General features: G+C 51.6%; 5 protein-coding genes across 5 annotated transcripts; 1 reads left to right on the top strand and 4 right to left on the bottom strand.

Moving 5' to 3' along the window:
• Positions 1-3,264: 3,264 nt before the first annotated feature.
• Positions 3,265-3,687, bottom strand: EDD37DRAFT_41126 (uncharacterized protein). Its single transcript, XM_062812469.1, has one exon. It carries the CDS (start codon positions 3,600-3,602, stop codon positions 3,330-3,332), a length of 273 nt encoding a protein of 90 aa, XP_062675118.1. The 5' UTR covers positions 3,603-3,687; the 3' UTR covers positions 3,265-3,329.
• An 85-nt stretch (positions 3,688-3,772) lies between these two features.
• Positions 3,773-5,119, bottom strand: EDD37DRAFT_644990 (uncharacterized protein; the record flags this gene model as incomplete). The annotated part of the gene is made up of 1 exon (XM_062817579.1): positions 3,773-5,119. The coding sequence occupies one exon, from the start codon at positions 5,117-5,119 to the stop codon at positions 3,773-3,775; it is 1,347 nt and encodes a 448-aa protein (XP_062675117.1).
• Positions 5,120-6,663: 1,544 nt separating this feature from the next.
• On the top strand, positions 6,664-7,223 carry EDD37DRAFT_616445 (uncharacterized protein). Its single transcript, XM_062815662.1, has one exon. The coding sequence runs from the start codon at positions 6,714-6,716 to the stop codon at positions 7,074-7,076; it is 363 nt and encodes a 120-aa protein (XP_062675116.1). The 5' UTR covers positions 6,664-6,713; the 3' UTR covers positions 7,077-7,223.
• Positions 7,224-12,164: 4,941 nt separating this feature from the next.
• EDD37DRAFT_41091 (rab-GTPase-TBC domain-containing protein) lies at positions 12,165-15,569 on the bottom strand. Its single transcript, XM_062812457.1, has 2 exons — positions 12,997-15,569; positions 12,165-12,939 (listed from the first exon to the last, which is right to left on the bottom strand). Exons 1-2 carry the CDS (start codon positions 15,145-15,147, stop codon positions 12,514-12,516), a joined length of 2,577 nt encoding a protein of 858 aa, XP_062675115.1. The 5' UTR covers positions 15,148-15,569; the 3' UTR covers positions 12,165-12,513.
• On the bottom strand, positions 15,494-17,536 carry EDD37DRAFT_41095 (uncharacterized protein). The gene is made up of 2 exons (XM_062812462.1): positions 16,162-17,536; positions 15,494-16,112 (listed from the first exon to the last, which is right to left on the bottom strand). The coding sequence occupies exons 1-2, from the start codon at positions 17,381-17,383 to the stop codon at positions 15,841-15,843; spliced, it is 1,494 nt and encodes a 497-aa protein (XP_062675114.1). The 5' UTR covers positions 17,384-17,536; the 3' UTR covers positions 15,494-15,840.
• Positions 17,537-17,820: the final 284 nt, after the last annotated feature.

The raw sequence follows: 17,820 nt of genomic DNA, 5'->3' as shown, positions 1-17,820 counted from the left end.
ATCTTGAGTTTTGCTGGCCAACACAGTGGTGTTCTTGTTGGAGGTCGTCCAGTTGATACCTTTCATGCTATATGGGTCTCTTTCACCTTTGTGGACTAAAGACAGCAATGTGTCCTCTTCCTCAACATTGGCTAGGCTAGGCTATCCAAGTGACCATACTGCTCGCCTGCGCAGTAGCCCACCCGCAACTCGAGGTGCTGCGCGTAACGTTCACGAGTATTGAATTTCAGTGTAATGTTATCCTGCCTGGCTTCCAATTCGAGGTGAGGAGAGCGCTGAGGCTTATTCACTCCAGGAAATGCGGTGGCTGATAGCCGCTTTGAACGCATGGGAAGCGTAGGTTCGCGTCCAACTTCAGGCTGCTCGGGCACTTGAGAGATGGTCGCAGTTGCGTGAGTCTCGAACCGGATCCGTGCCAGGTGTTCACTCTCGTATTGAGGTATGCAGACAAAAAGGCAGAGAGTGTCCCTGCTGTGCTTGTCCGCAGTTTGCGGAATTGGCAAACCATTTTATGTATCCAAGAGCTTGGATAGGGGGCTTGCACTCAGTGGAGCTGAATAGACTGCCCGAATTCGTCCATAGACCGCTTTGGGCGCCCTGATTCGCTCCTGTGCTACGTAAGACTGCCCGTCTTGGCCTGTGATAGAGTGATCCGCAGAGCGCTGCCAGGGGTATGTTGTGATGAGTTGCTGTGTGCCCCAAAGGCTGGGGCGGCGGGAATATCTGTGCTTCACCACTTTGCGCGCATCGCTGTTGCAAAATACACAATTTCAGCGTGACGGTATACCTGAACAGATTGTTCGATTGCGGAAATTCGCTGGTGGTTGCAAGAACGGCTGGAAAAAGGTCTCTGATGACCAGTGCTCAGCATGAGCAGGTGCCATCTTCAACTCGGGCGGAATCTTTTGAGCTTTTTGGAGTTGCTGCGGTGTCTGGCTGAACGACATTGAGCCAGTTCAGGCCTAGTATTGGAGGCATCCCATGATCATCGATGGATATAGGGACTTGCGGGTAGAATTGCTGCTCGTTTACGTTGGATCCCAAGGGAAATGTCCATGTGCATCGGCCGATCCAATTGCAGAACCCCAACCAATTGAACTCCTGCCGCACACTCGACAAGACCCTCCAGGGCCCGTGCACAGAAATGATCCTCCCTGATTGCATCGCGATCATGGAAGTCACTATCTTGTAACCAGAACCTGTCAACTGATCTCATGCGGATTTGCGTCTGCGACTTTAGCTTTGGTCAGCCAGCCACGATTATCCCCAGTTGGCGAGACGTCCATGGGTCCACCCGATCGGAACGACCTTCGCATCGGAGCCCCGTTTACTCTCGGTTATGTAAGTCATAGTCTGCGGTATGCACAGCATTATAGACCCTTGTCGTCTGTCACGATCGTCTGCGGAGACGTATGCAAAGCGTATCTTGACTTCAATTGAGGCGCACGGAGATCCTCGATAGCTTCAATCGTCAAGCGAATACGAGGCTTAAGTCGCCGGGTATCGACGACAGCCCATCAGGCTCTTGATGCTCATTATCGTCCCATAAGTCGATCCGCGCGCACAATGAAGCCTCTTCAACCATCAGAAATAAGACGGACCATTCAAATTTGACTGTCAATCGATCAGGTGCCAAGTGGGCAGTCTAGAAGAGGTAATCGTCATATCCGGGATGAAGCAACGAAGTGACTGCTTCAAAACGTGTGTGAGGAACTCAAAATTCCCTGCAGGAAGAGAACGGGGCTGGATATCAACAACCGCATCCCTGAAGTAGCTGAATCAGACATGCACATTGGTTGGTGCCAACCGAAAACTCTTTGCGCGACAGTGTGGTCAAGAGGCAAGCCTCGAGGGCATCGGCAATGACCAGGCGAAGATGCCGCAGTGATAAGGTGGATTGAGGCTGGCTGCTGGGAGAATCAATGCACCAGATCATCCTTCCCGATGTTGGAAGCCGGGTGCCCATTGGTCATATCTATCTTTTCGACGAAACGGGCCCCTAGTTCTCCAGAGGCCTTCCATTCGAGGATAATACGGGGATCTTATTGAGCCACTTCATCGGCGCCCTTGGTTGTAGGTCTTCAAGCATATACGAAGTCCTTCCCAAAGTCTTCAACATGGGAGACGCGTATGCCGCTCCGGTCGAATCTATTGGGTCTTATTGGTCGCCGTTACCTGCGCCGAGTGTACGGATCGGTGAAAGCGAGGTCAAGAATGGGCATCTGATAGGCTTTCTTGACACATGTTTTGTCAAGAGGCGGTAGGACGAGACGCGAATTGTGAAGAGTTCAGCCGCGGGAAGGTGCTTGTTGGACTTCAGCTCGGGGATGCCGGGTGGCACAAAAGAACAGAGATAATTGAGCCGAGGCAAGGGCAGACAGGCTTGACATCCCTCGACAATTCTTGCAACTTGCAAAAAACGAGGTTGGCACGGAAGGTTTATGCTGGATATGACTGCATGCACTTCTGAAGTGCGCAATGGTCGTCACCACATTTGTCAAGCACTGATCGAAAGTGCATGTGGACGGCGACTGCGCTGATATCATAGGAAGGAAGATTATGTAATCACAAATCACATCACGTGAGCGCGTACCAAGAACCCTTGACGCGTCTCTCGTTGTTTCACCTCCGATTCACGATCGAAGGAAGAATTCAAGCCAGAAGGTCACCGTCAATCATGCCTTGGGTTGTGTTTCGACTGCAACACAACGATTTTGATTCACTATACAGCTCAAAGGACACAATCAGTCCATCTCTATAGCAACAGAATTTCTCTATTTCTATAATAATCCCACCATGCATGCCATCTGGATGAGGTCTGTTGAGGTGAAGTTGATTTTGAGGCGGCCCGGTGCGGACATGACATGACAGCACTTGGACCACGAGGGAACGTGACAGCGATCCTTGTTGATCAAACTGACAACGACGGACCTGATTCGATGTCCATATCATGTTTCAGACCTTCAGCGATGTCTGTGCGTGTGTTCATGGCGTTCCTCGGTGGGCTCAAGCCATACCGTGGCTTTTGCGGATCCAATTTCCCACCAGCACTCATGCCTTTCATGTTTCAGAAATTTGCCCGTTCACCCCAGAGGTCACCCGGCGCAACTTCCGAACAAAAATGTCAATTGTACAGACCTCGACATCCGATTGCATTGCACCCATGTCTATGGCCCCCGCGAGTCCATCGGAGAATCTAAACACCTGGTCATGGATGCTGGGATATCACAAGCCAGTAAACCCAGGAAAGTCAACTTGACGCCATCTCCACTGCTTTTGTCCGCCTCTGGGTACATGACCCGTCGCCAAATCTCACTTCATGCTTCCCACTAACTTTTGATGTGCCTCACCAGCGACTGTAATCGCCCGTCGAGAATGCTCAATTCCAAGGAAAAGACCCAAACAGATCCATTCCCCCGAAGCTTAATGGAATTTCGTGACATGGCATGACATGACCCATATTGATTGACCTGCAACAACCGGAATACATAGTAGTATGCAATACTGGGGCTTGTGAGGACCTTCTTCCCGCTCCATGAAATCATTCCAGATGCTGTATAGAGATGCAAGCCAGTTAACCATCCCCATGGACAATGCCGCATTAATCCACCAGTAGACCGGAGCTGACTGAACAAGCCCAAAATTCTGTGTCTCGATGGTGCTCCAAAACGATACCGTAAACACTTTGGGAAACGACAACCACTCCACCCTGCCCTCAGGTCTTGTGACGAAATCGGTTGCGCTTCATCTCCGAACCATCCTGGCGGCGCACCTACCGCGTTTCAGATTTAAAGCCCTCATATCGACCCGGATTGTCATCGCTTGATCCACTCGTAGAGGAGCTAGTCAGTTGCCTTCTTGGGCCTGGCCCACCACCACTAAGTTCATCCCGGCGTTGTTGTCGACTGCTAGGGCGAGCAACATGACGACCACCCATGTCATGATCGCGAATTGAGACATCACTGTTCTGACGAGAATGTCGTGACGGGCGATGTCGATGTCCCGGAGACATGTCTCGTTCTCGAGAGGATCGAGTTGACATGGGGTTTAATGGGTCCGACGTTGGTGCAGAAACTGCTTGTCCGGGGGCCACTTTGCGCTTCTTTGGCGAATTCTGGTAGTCTGACCGCAGGTGGGAGCCCGCATTCTGCGAGAACGGCGACCCATGCTGGCTCTTTCCCGACGGAGTCGGCGGCTGGTTGCTCGCAGAAGAGGGATTGGGCGGCGTCCAATGGTGGAAGAACAACCCCGGTCCTGAGGGTTGATCTGCTCCAGCCGTCTGTGTCTGCTGCAATGGGTGGTGTAATGAGTGTCGGTGGGATTGGTTTGTAGTCAACGTAGGTATAAACTCTGTAGTATTCAGCCGTGACAGCGCTGTAGCCGGTGGTTGTGACGATATTGAGTTACGGCTCTGGCCATGCGTTGGCCCCCCTTGCGCAGAGATAGAGCCCTGTGAAGGTTGAGCAGACTGCGGAGGTTGAGACTCCCCATAGGGATTGGGTGGTATCGCTCGACTGTCTCGATGAGTATCCGGAGACATTTGCTGGAGCTGCTGATGTTGAGCTTGGATTTGTTGTTGCTGTTGCTGGTTCTGAATGCTCAACGTAGCGAGGTATTGCTGGGCCCATTCCAGCGTATGGCTAGGAAGGTTCCCTCCTCCTATGCCCGCGAAGATTAGAGGTACCATTGGTGGAGGGACTCCTCCTTGGAGGGATTCGCGCAACATATTCTGCTCGATGCGCCTCTGGTCCAGCCGTAGTCCCTCCTGACGGGTCTTCTCCTCCTCTTGCTTGCGCCGATCTTCTTCGGCCTTTGCATGGAGCCAACTTCGCATCGAATCATCCTGTCCGGTCCACTGTGAGGGAGGAGCAGGTAGATGACCCAGAGTAAGAGGAGCTGTAGAGTGACCACGATCCGGTGGAGGTAGACTTAACCCAGCAGGCAACGGCAACCCCCGGTGAGAGTTGTTCATCCTCGAGTCCTCAAAGAAGGATGACAAGGTGCGAGTCGGCGACTCTGGCGGAGAATATCTGGACGGTGTTGGTTTATGATAGGTCGGATATTCATGAGGTTTATAGTCGGTGTGCATTGGCGTAGGAGGCCCCGGTGCTAATAACATGAGTGCGGCGGTCCCAATGGTTGGAAGGAGCAACGGAACGGTATGCTGTAGGACATGCAATCGTGATAGATAGCCTGTGCTTGAAATGGCCAAGATCTCAAGGCTGGAATCTCGGTCGCCTTTTGTATAACACTTGGACAAATAGAGTTGATTGCGGGATGGTGTCAATGACGTGCAGTTCGAGCTTTGACGAAGGTGGTTTCTTTCAAAGATTCTTAGATCGAAGAGGATGTCCAAGGGTTGCACACCAGATGGAGGGCTCAGCCAGATAGTTATGGATCGAAGCGAGGGCCCGGCATTTACCAGGGTCTCCGAACGTGGCTTCAGCCAGATCTTCGGTGCCAGATGGGAACCCTGTCGGTCCAGGTAGTAGAAGGTCGGGCCAGGAACAGAGCCAGTAATGAAAGTCTAGACCGATTCACAAGCTATCTTGGAGAGGGTTACGTTGAGTTGGAGCAGAGGGTTGAGCCGGATCTGTGTCGATAGAAGCAGGGACAACAAGAACAGGGTATGACCGGGGTTTGTACTGGAAGAATAACAACAAGAAGGAGCCTGCCAAAGTCCAGGTCGAGGTGCTAAAATGATAGTGGTAGTTACAATGAGCAAGTGGATCGGAGAAATAAAAAGCGGTTAGGCGCAGTTGTAGGGGTATAGGCAGGGTAACCAAGGACGTTTCATCGAGGAATGAGGGAAGCTCTGATGTTCTTGGTGGAGATCTCTGGTGGACTGTGGTCCGTTCCACGAAGCGAGAGGCGGAGAGTGACAGGACTGGCGGCAGTCTAGAGAGACCAGGATCAGAGGGCGTATCAAGATGGAGGGTGCGGGACGAACGCCGTCATCTGGACCGTAGCGAGTGAAGAAGAAGATGCTCGTACACAATGATAGTGTGGCACACAGTGCCAGGTGGTTATTCTTTCTCTTTGGGAAGGACCCAGGCCAATGACCAGGGAAAAGAAGACGGCGATTGGAGGCTCTCGTATAAAATGGTTCTGGTCGGCTACCAGCAAGAAAAAGGTTAGTAGCACAGAAGATGGAAGTAGTTCATTATTATTGTGGAAAACAGGGTGAAGCAAGAGTCCAGAAGACTCGGACATCAGAATGAGGCCCTGCACTGGCTGCTTCCAAACCTAACGCCCACTCTTTCTCGCTTCCCTTTTCCAATGTTCGTTGCTTTTGCCTGTCGAGCCGGTGGATTGGTGGTGGACTGTCCGACCAAGAGAATCTGATGAGAGACGGAAGAGTGGCTGAGCAACAGGACACAGAAGAACCAGTGGAAATGTCCCAAACGGTAATAAGAGCGTCATACCGTTGACCAAGCGGAGAGTGCGACCCAAAAAGCGTTTAGTTAACGACAGGAATTCAGAAACGGGCACAGACAGACGAGACGAGGGTTCAGGCCCTGAGGGTCCGTGGGAACTCTACAAGCACATTTCGACAGGCCAGTTTACAGGGACAAGGGCAGCACGAGATTACTAGGTACTATGGTACGGGTACCCTCATATTTCGCTCTGCTAAGACCTAACTGAATTACTGATTGCCTTTAGCGGTAGCTGCCATCGTGGGGAAAAGGGACCACCACTGGCGTCAGAACTCTATGGTAGTAAACGTTTTACTGGCAGCAGTTGTTATCACTATTACAGACACAGGTCGACTTGTCTCGTATTATGGCAAGAGAATGCACCATCCACACTGCCCGCCTGCGCTTTCTCTTTCCCTTTGCGGTTCATACAACCACAACCGTACCACAGCCGCCACCACAGTCATCACTACAGGGCTTCGAGAACCCTTCTTTTTTTTCAATCCAGATCCAGATTCCATCTCGGTTCACGGCAATGCACCTCAATCTACCCTCACAGGTACAAGTACGGTCTATACACCCGCTCACGCCTCACATTCCTACACACCACAAAATGAACACGCACCAAAAGAGGAGGGAAGAAAGAAGCAAAAACACTAACATGTATCCATTTGGGGACGAACACGCTGGTCGTAGGCCCCAACCGACCCGTCCGTATGCCGTACCTCCTGTGCTCGACCCCATACGTGCGCCGTGCCCATCGTCTCAAGTAAACGAGCGAAAGACAAGCCGTAGGACTGTCGATTACTCTTGCCTCGTGGCGCCACAAGGACCCTAAACAGCAAACCTACTCAAGTCCGGCTGTCGAGGCCCAATTGAGGAAATATCATCCACGACAGGCTTTGGCTAATAGGTAAATTGGGGCGATTGTCATACGATCCTGCCAATTCCACTCGTGGACAGGGCCGACAGCTTGGGCCGCTTGGAGCTACCCTCAAGCGATACGCACCGCATGGCGCCGGCACGCCCACCATGTGCTCATCATGCCCCGCCAAAGAGAAGATCTCCAGGCCTAGGATGGGGCCTAGAGAGCTTTCCGCCATGCCTATGATGCCTATCACTCTCTGCCTAAAAGCGCCCGTTGCGCTCATCATTTGCCCCCTTTGTTCACTGGCACACAGCCACAAACATTTTTATCCCTGTCAGCACGCTTTGCGCACGCTTTCAGCACGTTGTCGGAAGCCCGCCCGTCAGTCACATGGCGGCCATCCTCTGGCATCCTCGACGCCACGAGTTCCAACTTCTGCCCCTTCAAGACCGTCGATCTTCTACGTTTTCTGCAGGCGAGAAGTAATGCGCTTCCGTCATTCAAATTTGGCCGACTGCCATCGGTCGTCGGCGTACAGTGGCCGTCCGAGGTGGCTGTTCAGGACGGTCAGCATACTCTAATTGCCTGTCGTTTCATCAGGCCTACATCATCAAAGGATTTCAGGCAATAGGTGTTCGTGAGGTTGTGGAGCTAATGCTATGCAGGCACAACAGCCTGGAAACCTCCCAGTTTAGGCTTACGGATAGCCTCGCGGTCTACCATAACATGCTCTGACACAGCATGGTAAAGTGTCTAATCGATCCCCAGATTTCAGGCGTGCCAATTACCATACCAGCGCCACTGCGCGTCCGCGCAACCTCGTTACAATTCCCATCTGGAGGTAATCTGTGACCAGATCACATGCAAAATATGCCATCTTTCGAGGCATGGACTTCCGATGACCAAGGACCACCAGCGAGCCGCTCTTCCTTGCCATCAATTTCAGCTTGGACCATTTGCTGGCTTGCAAAGATCATTTGCAAGACGTCCAAGTTCTTCACGTACCACAAATGCGAAACGCTGGCGGCGAACGCTTTGGTCCTCAAGCATACACATTCCATTTGGTTGTCTCGAGAAACAACTGCCACAACAGCTGCGTAGAACTGCATTATGGGCATGCCAAAATTGTGGGTAGTTATTGATCGTCGTTTATACCGCTGTACAGGAACCTTTGAGGTTGGTCATGGCGCACCAGTCGGCGTGTCCGATGCTTTGCTATTGCATGGACTATTTGTATATCACTACCATATCGATCGGGATCTTCGTCACCCTGCCTCGCGAACAAATGGCCGGTGCGTGCCGGGGCAGTTTTGAAGGGAGATTTGTCTTCAAACTGACACGAGACTGTCTCTGAACGGCGTCTGAGCCGGACACTATATCGTCTACCTAAGATGGCAAGGCCCCAAATGCGCCTGTAAGGATTACAGCATCTTGCATTGCAGTAGCGGCTCGCGAGTTGCCTCATCTCCAGGTTAGTACGACCCTGACCAGGGAAATTCTCCGGATGGCGTTGCGAGGGTACGAGTACTGACTAGGTCGATGATGAAGACATTTCGGTGTGATGTCAGCAATGCAGCCAACTTCATCTGCAAAGAGCCGAGACTCTCAGCCAAGAAGACAATCTGCACCAAGGTCGCATCTCGTGTTTGATCAAAGACCAACTAAGAGCGATGCCCAAATGAGACAAACGAACAGAGCAAGCTTGACTTCATTAGGAACTGGGTGTGTTGCTTCTCGCGGGGGCAGATGACGAACCGTTCCCAACGCTACGTCGGGCCCCAAGGAGCCGTCATGCATACTGACTTCTGTGGCTGAAATCGGGCTGCCCTGCAGGCTGATAACCGAGATCGACTGAATCAACCCTGCAGCTAAAAAAATCCAACTCCATAAGGGTTTCGGATAGGTACCGGTGATATCCTTTATACACGTGAAAAGCTGGAAAGCCGCGCACCAACAATAATTAACCTATCCAGAAATGGTCGACAATGGCCAAATTCGTCAAGTGTTTCCTAACCGCATGGCAGCAAGCGGCAACAAAGAAGCCCGAAATGAATACAGAAACTCCCAACTATGCACTTCAGTAGGCGCGGCGAGTGTCCCCATCAGGCCAGTTTCCGATGCCGTACAGCCAAGCGAAACACGGACGGTCGGTCGGTATGAGAATTGATGAATACTGCCTTCGCGCGGATTCGCGGAATGAGGTTTGCTCATTTCATTGCTCAAAAATGCTGCTGGTGTCGCATGGCAAGGTCCGAAGCGGGACCTACACCTTACCTTGTCCTGATCGCCTAAATCTGCCTCGTGTTCTTGGGTGAAGTTTTTCAATTTGGGCTTTCATATGATGACTGCAGCAAGCCACTTTGGAGTGGGCGACCCTTTAAGCTTCATTACGGATTCAGCCACAGGCATTTTCCCTGTTCACGGATGTGTCAAACTGCTTGACTAAAACGGCTGTTGATCGACGTGTACACGTTTTGAGAGGCAAAGACCCTTTCCTGATCAGGAGGTCAATGATGTACACGATCGACACGGGATGTCCACTTGTTCTCGCTTGACGTAGCCGCAGCTATGAAGAGCCAATCTGAACAACGGGCTTGCTGCAGACATACGTCGAACACGTTGCACAGCACCATACCTTGTGCCATGAGGCCTCAAAGTCTTGTCATCCTCGTCGCCATGTGTCGACTATTATGACACTGCTTGCAGCACATGGAGTCAAGGATATCAGCACGCGACTGCTAAGCGAGGGTTGATCAACATAAATCTTGCCATGTCTACGGAATATTTCCAATGCTTGTTTCACAAACTGACAGTTGATCACCCAAAATCATTATCATTACCTCGAGGAAGCGATGTTGCAAGACGTATTCATCTTGGTCCGTGGCGTTTACCCAAGCTGCTTTGGCAGGTGCCTTGGTGTCGACTTAAATCGCTTCGAGTTATGGCTACAGCAATTTGCTGTCTGGTCACTGAGTACGGTGAACAGCGCATCATCCCCGACTCGAAATTCCGGAGGGGCGTCCCATGTGTGAGTGTCCCGCGTGTTGGCTCTTCCGGGCATCAACGAGAGGCTTCGTGAGCCGAGCATTCACTTAGCAGATTCCTTTGGAACTGGAGCTTTCTGCCATACGAATAGCCCGATGACTTTAAGCACTTGAATCCGTTATTGAACGTTATCCTCACCAATGAAGAAGCTTGGAGGAATACATCAATCAAAGGACCCTCGATTATGTCAGGCATTCGATGCAGGGTCAAGTCCCCTTTTGTTGTGGCACTCCAGCCACTGACCTCACTACCAACCCAAAACCCTGAAGCCCTACCATACCCTTCAGGTACCGTTCCAGCGGCTTGCTCCAAGACGTAGGGTTCTCACACACAGACAGGTGAGCATTTTTGGTAGCAAAGCGCCCGTCCTGCCAGATCTGGGCATCTGGCCGTGTGATTTCTTTCGGTCACCCCTCAATCAAACTGATTACGGGCTACGAAATATGGCAGTACACAGACAAATGTGATCAGACTGCTATGGTACTGACCCCATAGGCCGATACGGTGTTACTGTGTCTCCAGCCGTCCTCAAGTCTCAAAATTAACCTTTTATTTTCCGGTCGAACGAACCAGTTGCGCAATCTACCGGGAGAACTGGTAGTTCCGCTTATGCCTACGGCTCGATTCGAAAAAAGTCGTTGCGGGTTGCAACGTCTGACAGCCATTATGGCGGTCGATCGCAAAACACGTTCAGCCGAGTTATCGGACATGAGACGTCGATCTTTTCTGATCTTTGGAGTGGAAGTACGTAAAGCGACTAGGGGCCTTTTTCCGGAATTACTGCGTTATCAACGTGGTTTCTCAGGCTTGAAATGTAAGCGAGTTTATGTCTTTCGAGATCGACACTCGACCCGAGGCCGGTGGGCGCTGCACTTCATGCCGCCCAGCTTCAACATGCTCGAGAGCTGAAGAGGTGTTTTCAAAACATGCCGGCACAAATCAGCACGTCGTCGTCAGTGGCACCGCTAGTTGTTGACGAAGCAGCAGTACCGGTCCGATTAAGGACGGAAAGTGTCCCGAAGACGGTCGCCAGCGATGAAGATCAGCCAAGCCCAGCGTATGCAGGCTTTCTTCAGAGACGCAGCGAGGTCGCTGTCGGTTTGTTGTTCGAGCGAATGGTACGGCCAGACGCCGGCGCCGATCCTTGAATAAGGAAAGTGTTTACATCTTCGCACGCAGAAGAAACTCATGCTGTCTCACTGACGATGCATGCCCTCCCCGGATGCGGAGGTCCAAGCTCTTCGCGGAGTTCCAGATCTGGTTTCACAAGCCTCGTCTCGGACATTGCCTTCCAGAAGCGTGATAGTGGTCCAGCACCCCGCTGCACAGAAGCGACTTGCCCGGCTGGAGTGCTCAAAACAGATATTGTTTATTGCGGACCTGATCCACGTAGGCTAGATATAATTAGGACAGGCAGTCGGTCGGATTGACAAGCAGACTGCTGGAATACAACGCGAGCTGGCGGTCTGCCCATTGCTAATGCTCTCGACAGTGATAGTGTGGGGAGCTTGTGGTAAGTAAGTCGATCCTTACTCCCCAGCATATCTCTGTGCCTGGCAAAAGCCTCAAGACAAGCTAAAGGTACGTCTTGCACATGCCGTGAGTTTATACTGCCTCAGGAAGCGAATCACCACAGGTCTGAACGGACTGTCGCCGCCATGGACCCATGAGCAGATTTATCCCTTGCCAGAGCTCGTATGAGCTTTTGCTCTTACCACCCTCTCTCGTTGGTGATCGCAAACGCGAGATGTCAGAGTGCGTAGGGACACAGGCTAGAGCGTGAAGAGCGTTAGTAAAAGCGCTACATGAGTTCAAGCATCACAACTCTCTTCAGCGTTTGACAACAGCCGTATGTGAGTACTAGATGGAACCGGCTCCCCTGGCCATGAGTGCCTTTCATCATATTAGCTCATGATAAATATGTACCGTATCTCTTCCTCTATTCAGCTTCAATCAATTTGATGCTCGAAAGTGATGTCAAGAAGCATAGGTAAATGGTAGAAGTTCGTCTCCCTGGAAATGACGAACACACGGTCATGAACGCAGCTCACAACGCTCCAAGTGCATAACAGTAAACGGGCTGACACGCCCATGCAATCAAATCCGATTGAATCATAAAATTTTGCTCTTCATCACCAGATGGGGTTGTCCTGCTTCGCCAGATGCATTACACCTTGGCTTCCATTATCCTCCCCTTCCTGCTTTCCCCCCACCTTTCGAGCCATCATGCTTCAAATGCATTTTGAACTCTGCTTTGGCGATGCGCATGAACAGATCTTCATCCTGTATAGGGATCCACGAGGTAAGCACTTTCATGGCGTTCTCGAAGTCGGACTCCAACAGAATATCGCGCATGCCATCGATCAGCGCCGCCGAAGACGCATGCAGGATATCCAGCGTCGTGCCAAAGTCCGGTTGAGGTTCGGCCTCCGGTTGTGATTCTGGCTGGCCTGTCGCTCTGCTTGCCGGTCGTTGTTTGGGCGTACTATCGTCGCCCAGAAGCATAAAGACGTCCCAGACACGAAGTTGAGCGGGGAAGGGGATCGTGTAGTTGAAAAGTGTGAGGTACCAGCGTGTGCCGTAGGCGGTGGGACCGATGTTGAGTTCCTCCTAGGAAACCACTGTTAGCAAGGCACGTCCCTGGAAAGAAAAAGACACTGCACTTACCAATTTCCGCGCAACCTCACCCTGCCCCAACCAGGATCCTTCAAAATCTGAGAGCGCCGTCATGAGCCCTCCAAAGCCTGCTTTGTAGAGCTCACCTAACCCTCTCAGCTCCCACATCCGCACAAGCATGACGAAGGCTTTTTCCTCGTCGTAGTATGCCAACAATGTCACCGCCAGCGCCGCCATGCCTTGAACATACCCTGTATCCGGGCAATGCAAAGACATTGCGTGTAAAACACGAAAGAGCAGACGTTGTCCGCCACGATACCGCCTTCGAAACATGATATGAGCGGAGATGGTACGTGGGACGTCAATATCGATTTGCACGTCGTCGGGTGAGGACTCGGACTGATACGAATGAAACAACTCAATAAGCTCGGCGTCGCTCAGACAACCTTTGCGCCATGATGCAGAGGTGCTAAGGAAACTGTGCCACGCCGTCGCCCGCCATTTGTCTGGGATGCCTTTCCACGTCCGTTCAATGAGTTTGGGGGAGCGTGTATCGAATGTGTATCCAGTGTCAGAGCCACCACCAACGACTGGCATGCGAGTTTTGGGATCTGTAGCGGGTGGTTTCTCCCGTGCCATTTTGCGCCACTTCTCTTCACGTTCGAGCTCTTTGCGACGGGCGCGGGCGTCGTCAATATGTACGTGGCCGTCCTCAACGACAGACCTGGCTGATCGAGGTAGCGTGAGCATATCCATGGCCGAATCCATAAGACGGCGATCTTTGCCGAGAATGCGTGTAGAGACAGTCCTGCGACTCGTTGGCGTCCGTGCATAACCACTCTGTGAACTGGTTGGACGTGGAGGAGTCTGATCCGCGCCGCTGTATCTGCTCTGACCGGATCTCGGGGAGCCATGAGCGCTACTGGGAGTGCGGCGGATGGTCACCTTTCGCCGTGGTGTTTCCGAGGCGAGCTGTAAGCTTGTAGACATTCGCGTCAAGCGTTGGGGTCTGGAATCATTGGCACCGTCGACTGGTCCCGTGGGCGCTCGGGCGACGATGAAGCCATACCGGTCCACGTCTGCGTTATCGATGTCCTTCCAATCTTCCAGACCCCCAGCCAGCTCATTCTCCTCGCGATCCGACACCATATGCGTTTGTGATGCCGAGGCCGTCATGCTGGGCTGTCTGGAGCTATTAAGGCTTTCGTTGATGTCCGTGGTCGATGTAGCGCGCGACAATGAAGGTACACTGGCGCTTTGGTTGTCGGCGGCCAATGTTGTCTGCCATCTCGCACCCATCCGAGCGGCGAGGTTTGTGGATGATTCGGTTTGTAGTTGTTCATCTGTGCCCGCATCATAAAAGGCTCGTACCTTCTCTGAGAGCATCTCCTCGTCAGCCGAAAGAACTTTCGCTGTTGGCCGGTCTCTGACGATTCTAGACGTCGTTGCAGACGTAGTGACAGGCATTGAGGCCGAACGTTTCTCGCCGTTAGGGGCCGCAGTGAATCGCGTTGCATTTTCGTTCTTTTCCTCGTCCATGATCGACGCAAGTCTCGGTGAGGATTTGCGATTGTTCAACTGGTTCACTCGTCGTCCATCGATCAATACACTTCCTCTTTTTGAGAATTCGATATTGCTGGAAGAGAGCTCATCGCCGAATGCGCCTGTGGGTATTTTTATGTCCAACGATATTCCGTTTGTGTTCTTCTCCGCCTCCTCTCCAGATTTTATTGAGCCTGAGCGATTCTTATTGAAAAGGAACCATTTCCCATTCTCTCCGGCACTGCCACCACTGCGCCGGTCCAGAGTGGATTCTTTGGAGTTGCTGTCGTCTCGGCGGATCTGAGGCACGCTGAGAGCGGCAGAGGTCAGGCTGCTTATTGTCGGGGCCTTCGTATTGAGACTTGTCTGACTGTCTCGTGCGGAGATTGAATCAGAAAATGCGGTTCGAAGGATTTCTCCATCGTGCGGCGACGCGTCGGTAAGGTATTTCCTATTGGAGGATGTCGACGCGTTGTCCCCTGCTGGCGGAGATCGCTGAGGTTCGTCGGTGTCGAGGTCAGGCACCCGATGTAACGATGTTGAGCTCGTGACCCTGATGGGCTTGTGCGATGCCACTGTCGCGGTGTAGGGCAAACCTTGAAGGCTGTATCTGAATTCGGAGGTAGGAGACTTGGTGGAAGATGCAACGGAATCGCCCATTATCCTACCCGCCAATTCAAGTCGCCCAGGAAGATGGTGGTGCGGGATGGTGCGCCGGCGACGAGCGGCATGGGCCTCCACGGGTCTGTGCTATTGGGGGATTCGGCGGACAGTGTTTAACCGGCCAAAGCTTCATCAGAGATGAATGCTGTTCGACTCGGTCCTTCTCTTCATGTACAAGTATAATCTGCTCCTGTCCTCTTCTTCCCATTCGCAACCAGCTCTACTTGTATCTCACTTCGAGAAACGGCTGTACATATTCGCCAGGGGAAAAGGAGAGATCGACGTCATGGTTCAACCTGAAGCGAAGCGAAGGTCGATTTCTCTCCTATCAAGCCTCACTATTTTGGTCGTTCCCGGAGATTTTGCTTCAAGGGTTTCGCACTTTTTGATCCGGAAAAGAAGGCTGACAACGATTCTCAATTATACAATACTTTTGCGGTGTGCATGTTGGCGACTGCCGTTACACAAGGTACTTCGATATCTCTAAGCGCACGTCGAAGTTTGGCGTCGAGCAAGAGAGCATACACACTCTCTCCATACTGGCATAAATCCCCTAATACCAGAAGGTCTCTTCATGGTCTTGTTCCAGATACTGGATACTCCAGCAGTAGCAGTCAATGCCACAATCAATCGTTGAACATGTGCTACACAGATGTTCTTTTCGTCGGATCCATCTGCGAACGGTTGTCTTCAAACATTTGCTCCAAGTCTTTGCACGACCTCCTCAGCCTTGACGATGTTTCTCTCCTTCTGAGCAAGAACTCTGAGGCACCTTCTCACCTCCCCCAGCCTGTCGATCACAATCGCCTTTGCCTTTAGGTCGGCGCAGAGCTCGCGCAGGCTAATATGCCTGTACCTGTGAAGGGTTTCTCTGAATCGCCTGTAACGATGGCCCGTCGGTCCGTCTTCCAAGGGCTTTGCTGCTGGCTGCCGGCAGACTAACAAGTACTCGTCGAATTCTCCTGCATGCATGGTCAAGAAAACTCTGGCTCGGGGCTTTCGAAGACTCACCCCAGATCTTTCCCATGATCGTTGCACCAATACGCTTTTCGTCCTCTTTCGCATGGCCAATGAGCCTTGCACCAATCCTTGCAAATTGCCTGATCTCCAAGTGCTCTGACTGTTCGATATGAGAAAAGACGTACCTCCAGGCGAAGTAGTGAAGATTGTCGAGCTTCACTCTACCGCGATCGTCATAAGCCGCCGACACCCGCCAGCCATGCATCTTCGTACGTGCATACCCGTCGATCGCAGGGTCATTAGGCGGTCTTCGTCGAATGGCGAGTAATGCGAAATAGATTAGACAACATCGTTGACCGGTGAAGAAGTTTTTCGTAAGCCGTTTGCATGCGTCTATCTCATCGTTCGACAAAGGGTATTCCTTTCCAAAGGCTGCTCTTCTCAATCGTACAAGACCCTCTCTAAGAGTTTTGTAGATGTCGGGCAGTTCCAGTTCAGGTAGTAAAGTGCTGAGACCATCATTCTGCAAGATGTGGAAAGGAACGTGTAAGATTCGGCCTTGCAGTTGATTGAGAAAAAGGTACTCTTCATTACAGTCGAAGTGTATGAACTCTCGTATTTCGACATAATTGATCTTGTTTGCCAATTCCAGTACAGGGCAGATGAAGTCGTTAGTGGAGAGACCGCTTGTGTCCACTGCAGCGATGGTAACATCCTGATAGCCTCTTTCGTGTTGCCGTTTGGCCCGTTGCAGCGTCGTCAACAAGGAACAACTGAAGGAGATACATGGACTGTTGAAGGATCTTTTCCCCTTTGGTCCTTTAAAATGCTGAACATGTTTGACCACGAGATCTCGAAATACTTCAGGTGTCACACTTTCAAGCAACAATGGCTTTGATTTCTGGACCATGCGTTGTAACTGAAAGCCCCCGTCTTCGCTGTTCTTTCCCATGCTGCCAGCATCGTAGGCACGATAGAGAACTGGTGGCAACTGGATAGTGGTGGTCTTCTCTTGTATGAACGCTCGTAACTCCGTCAGGGTTGAATGGGGCTTCGTCGAAACTGAATTGAAGTTAGTCTGGTTTACGTAGTGATCACAGTGGCGGGTAGATCTGTAAGACAGACTCGGTTCTTCTATCCCGTGTGACGCTAGAACAGCAGGGACATTCCCTACGTGGACAGTCGTCGTTGTCGTGGTTATGAAGGTGCTTGTGGTGGTCGTGAAGGTCGTGTCGGAAGTGAGGCGCTTCTTAGGGTGATCTGACTCGGCCATCGTCAGGTATGCTGTGTGTCAAGGAAAAACAAAATCCAAACAGTCTGTCAAAGTTAAGGTAAAAGAGGCATGTCTGAGGTTGAGATTTGGGTCGAGGTTTGGAAAGCTGAGATGAAGTATGTGAGGTGAGACGAGGAGAATACTTTCCATTCGGCAAGACTGATGCATTGAACATTGTAGCAGCACCCTCCCACTGACTCCGAACCTCGAAGACTTTCGAAACATTCCCGATGTACCTTCTTTTGAGACTCAATGCGGTCTATACTGCTTTGACGAGCCCCTTCGTGCCTTCTTGTAAGCGCTGTCTATGATATCGCCCGGAATTCTTTTAATGATCGTGTCTACACATCTGACACCAAAGCTAAACATCATCAGTCGTTTTGAGATACCAATGGCCACACCAGGCCTGACCAGGGAGATACGATGTTCAGCAAGTA

This window comes from Exophiala viscosa (assembly GCF_022695815.1).
Source record: "Exophiala viscosa unplaced genomic scaffold EDD37scaffold_1, whole genome shotgun sequence".
NCBI lineage: Eukaryota > Fungi > Ascomycota > Eurotiomycetes > Chaetothyriales > Herpotrichiellaceae > Exophiala > Exophiala viscosa.
This window is presented reverse-complemented; position numbering and strand designations above follow the sequence as displayed.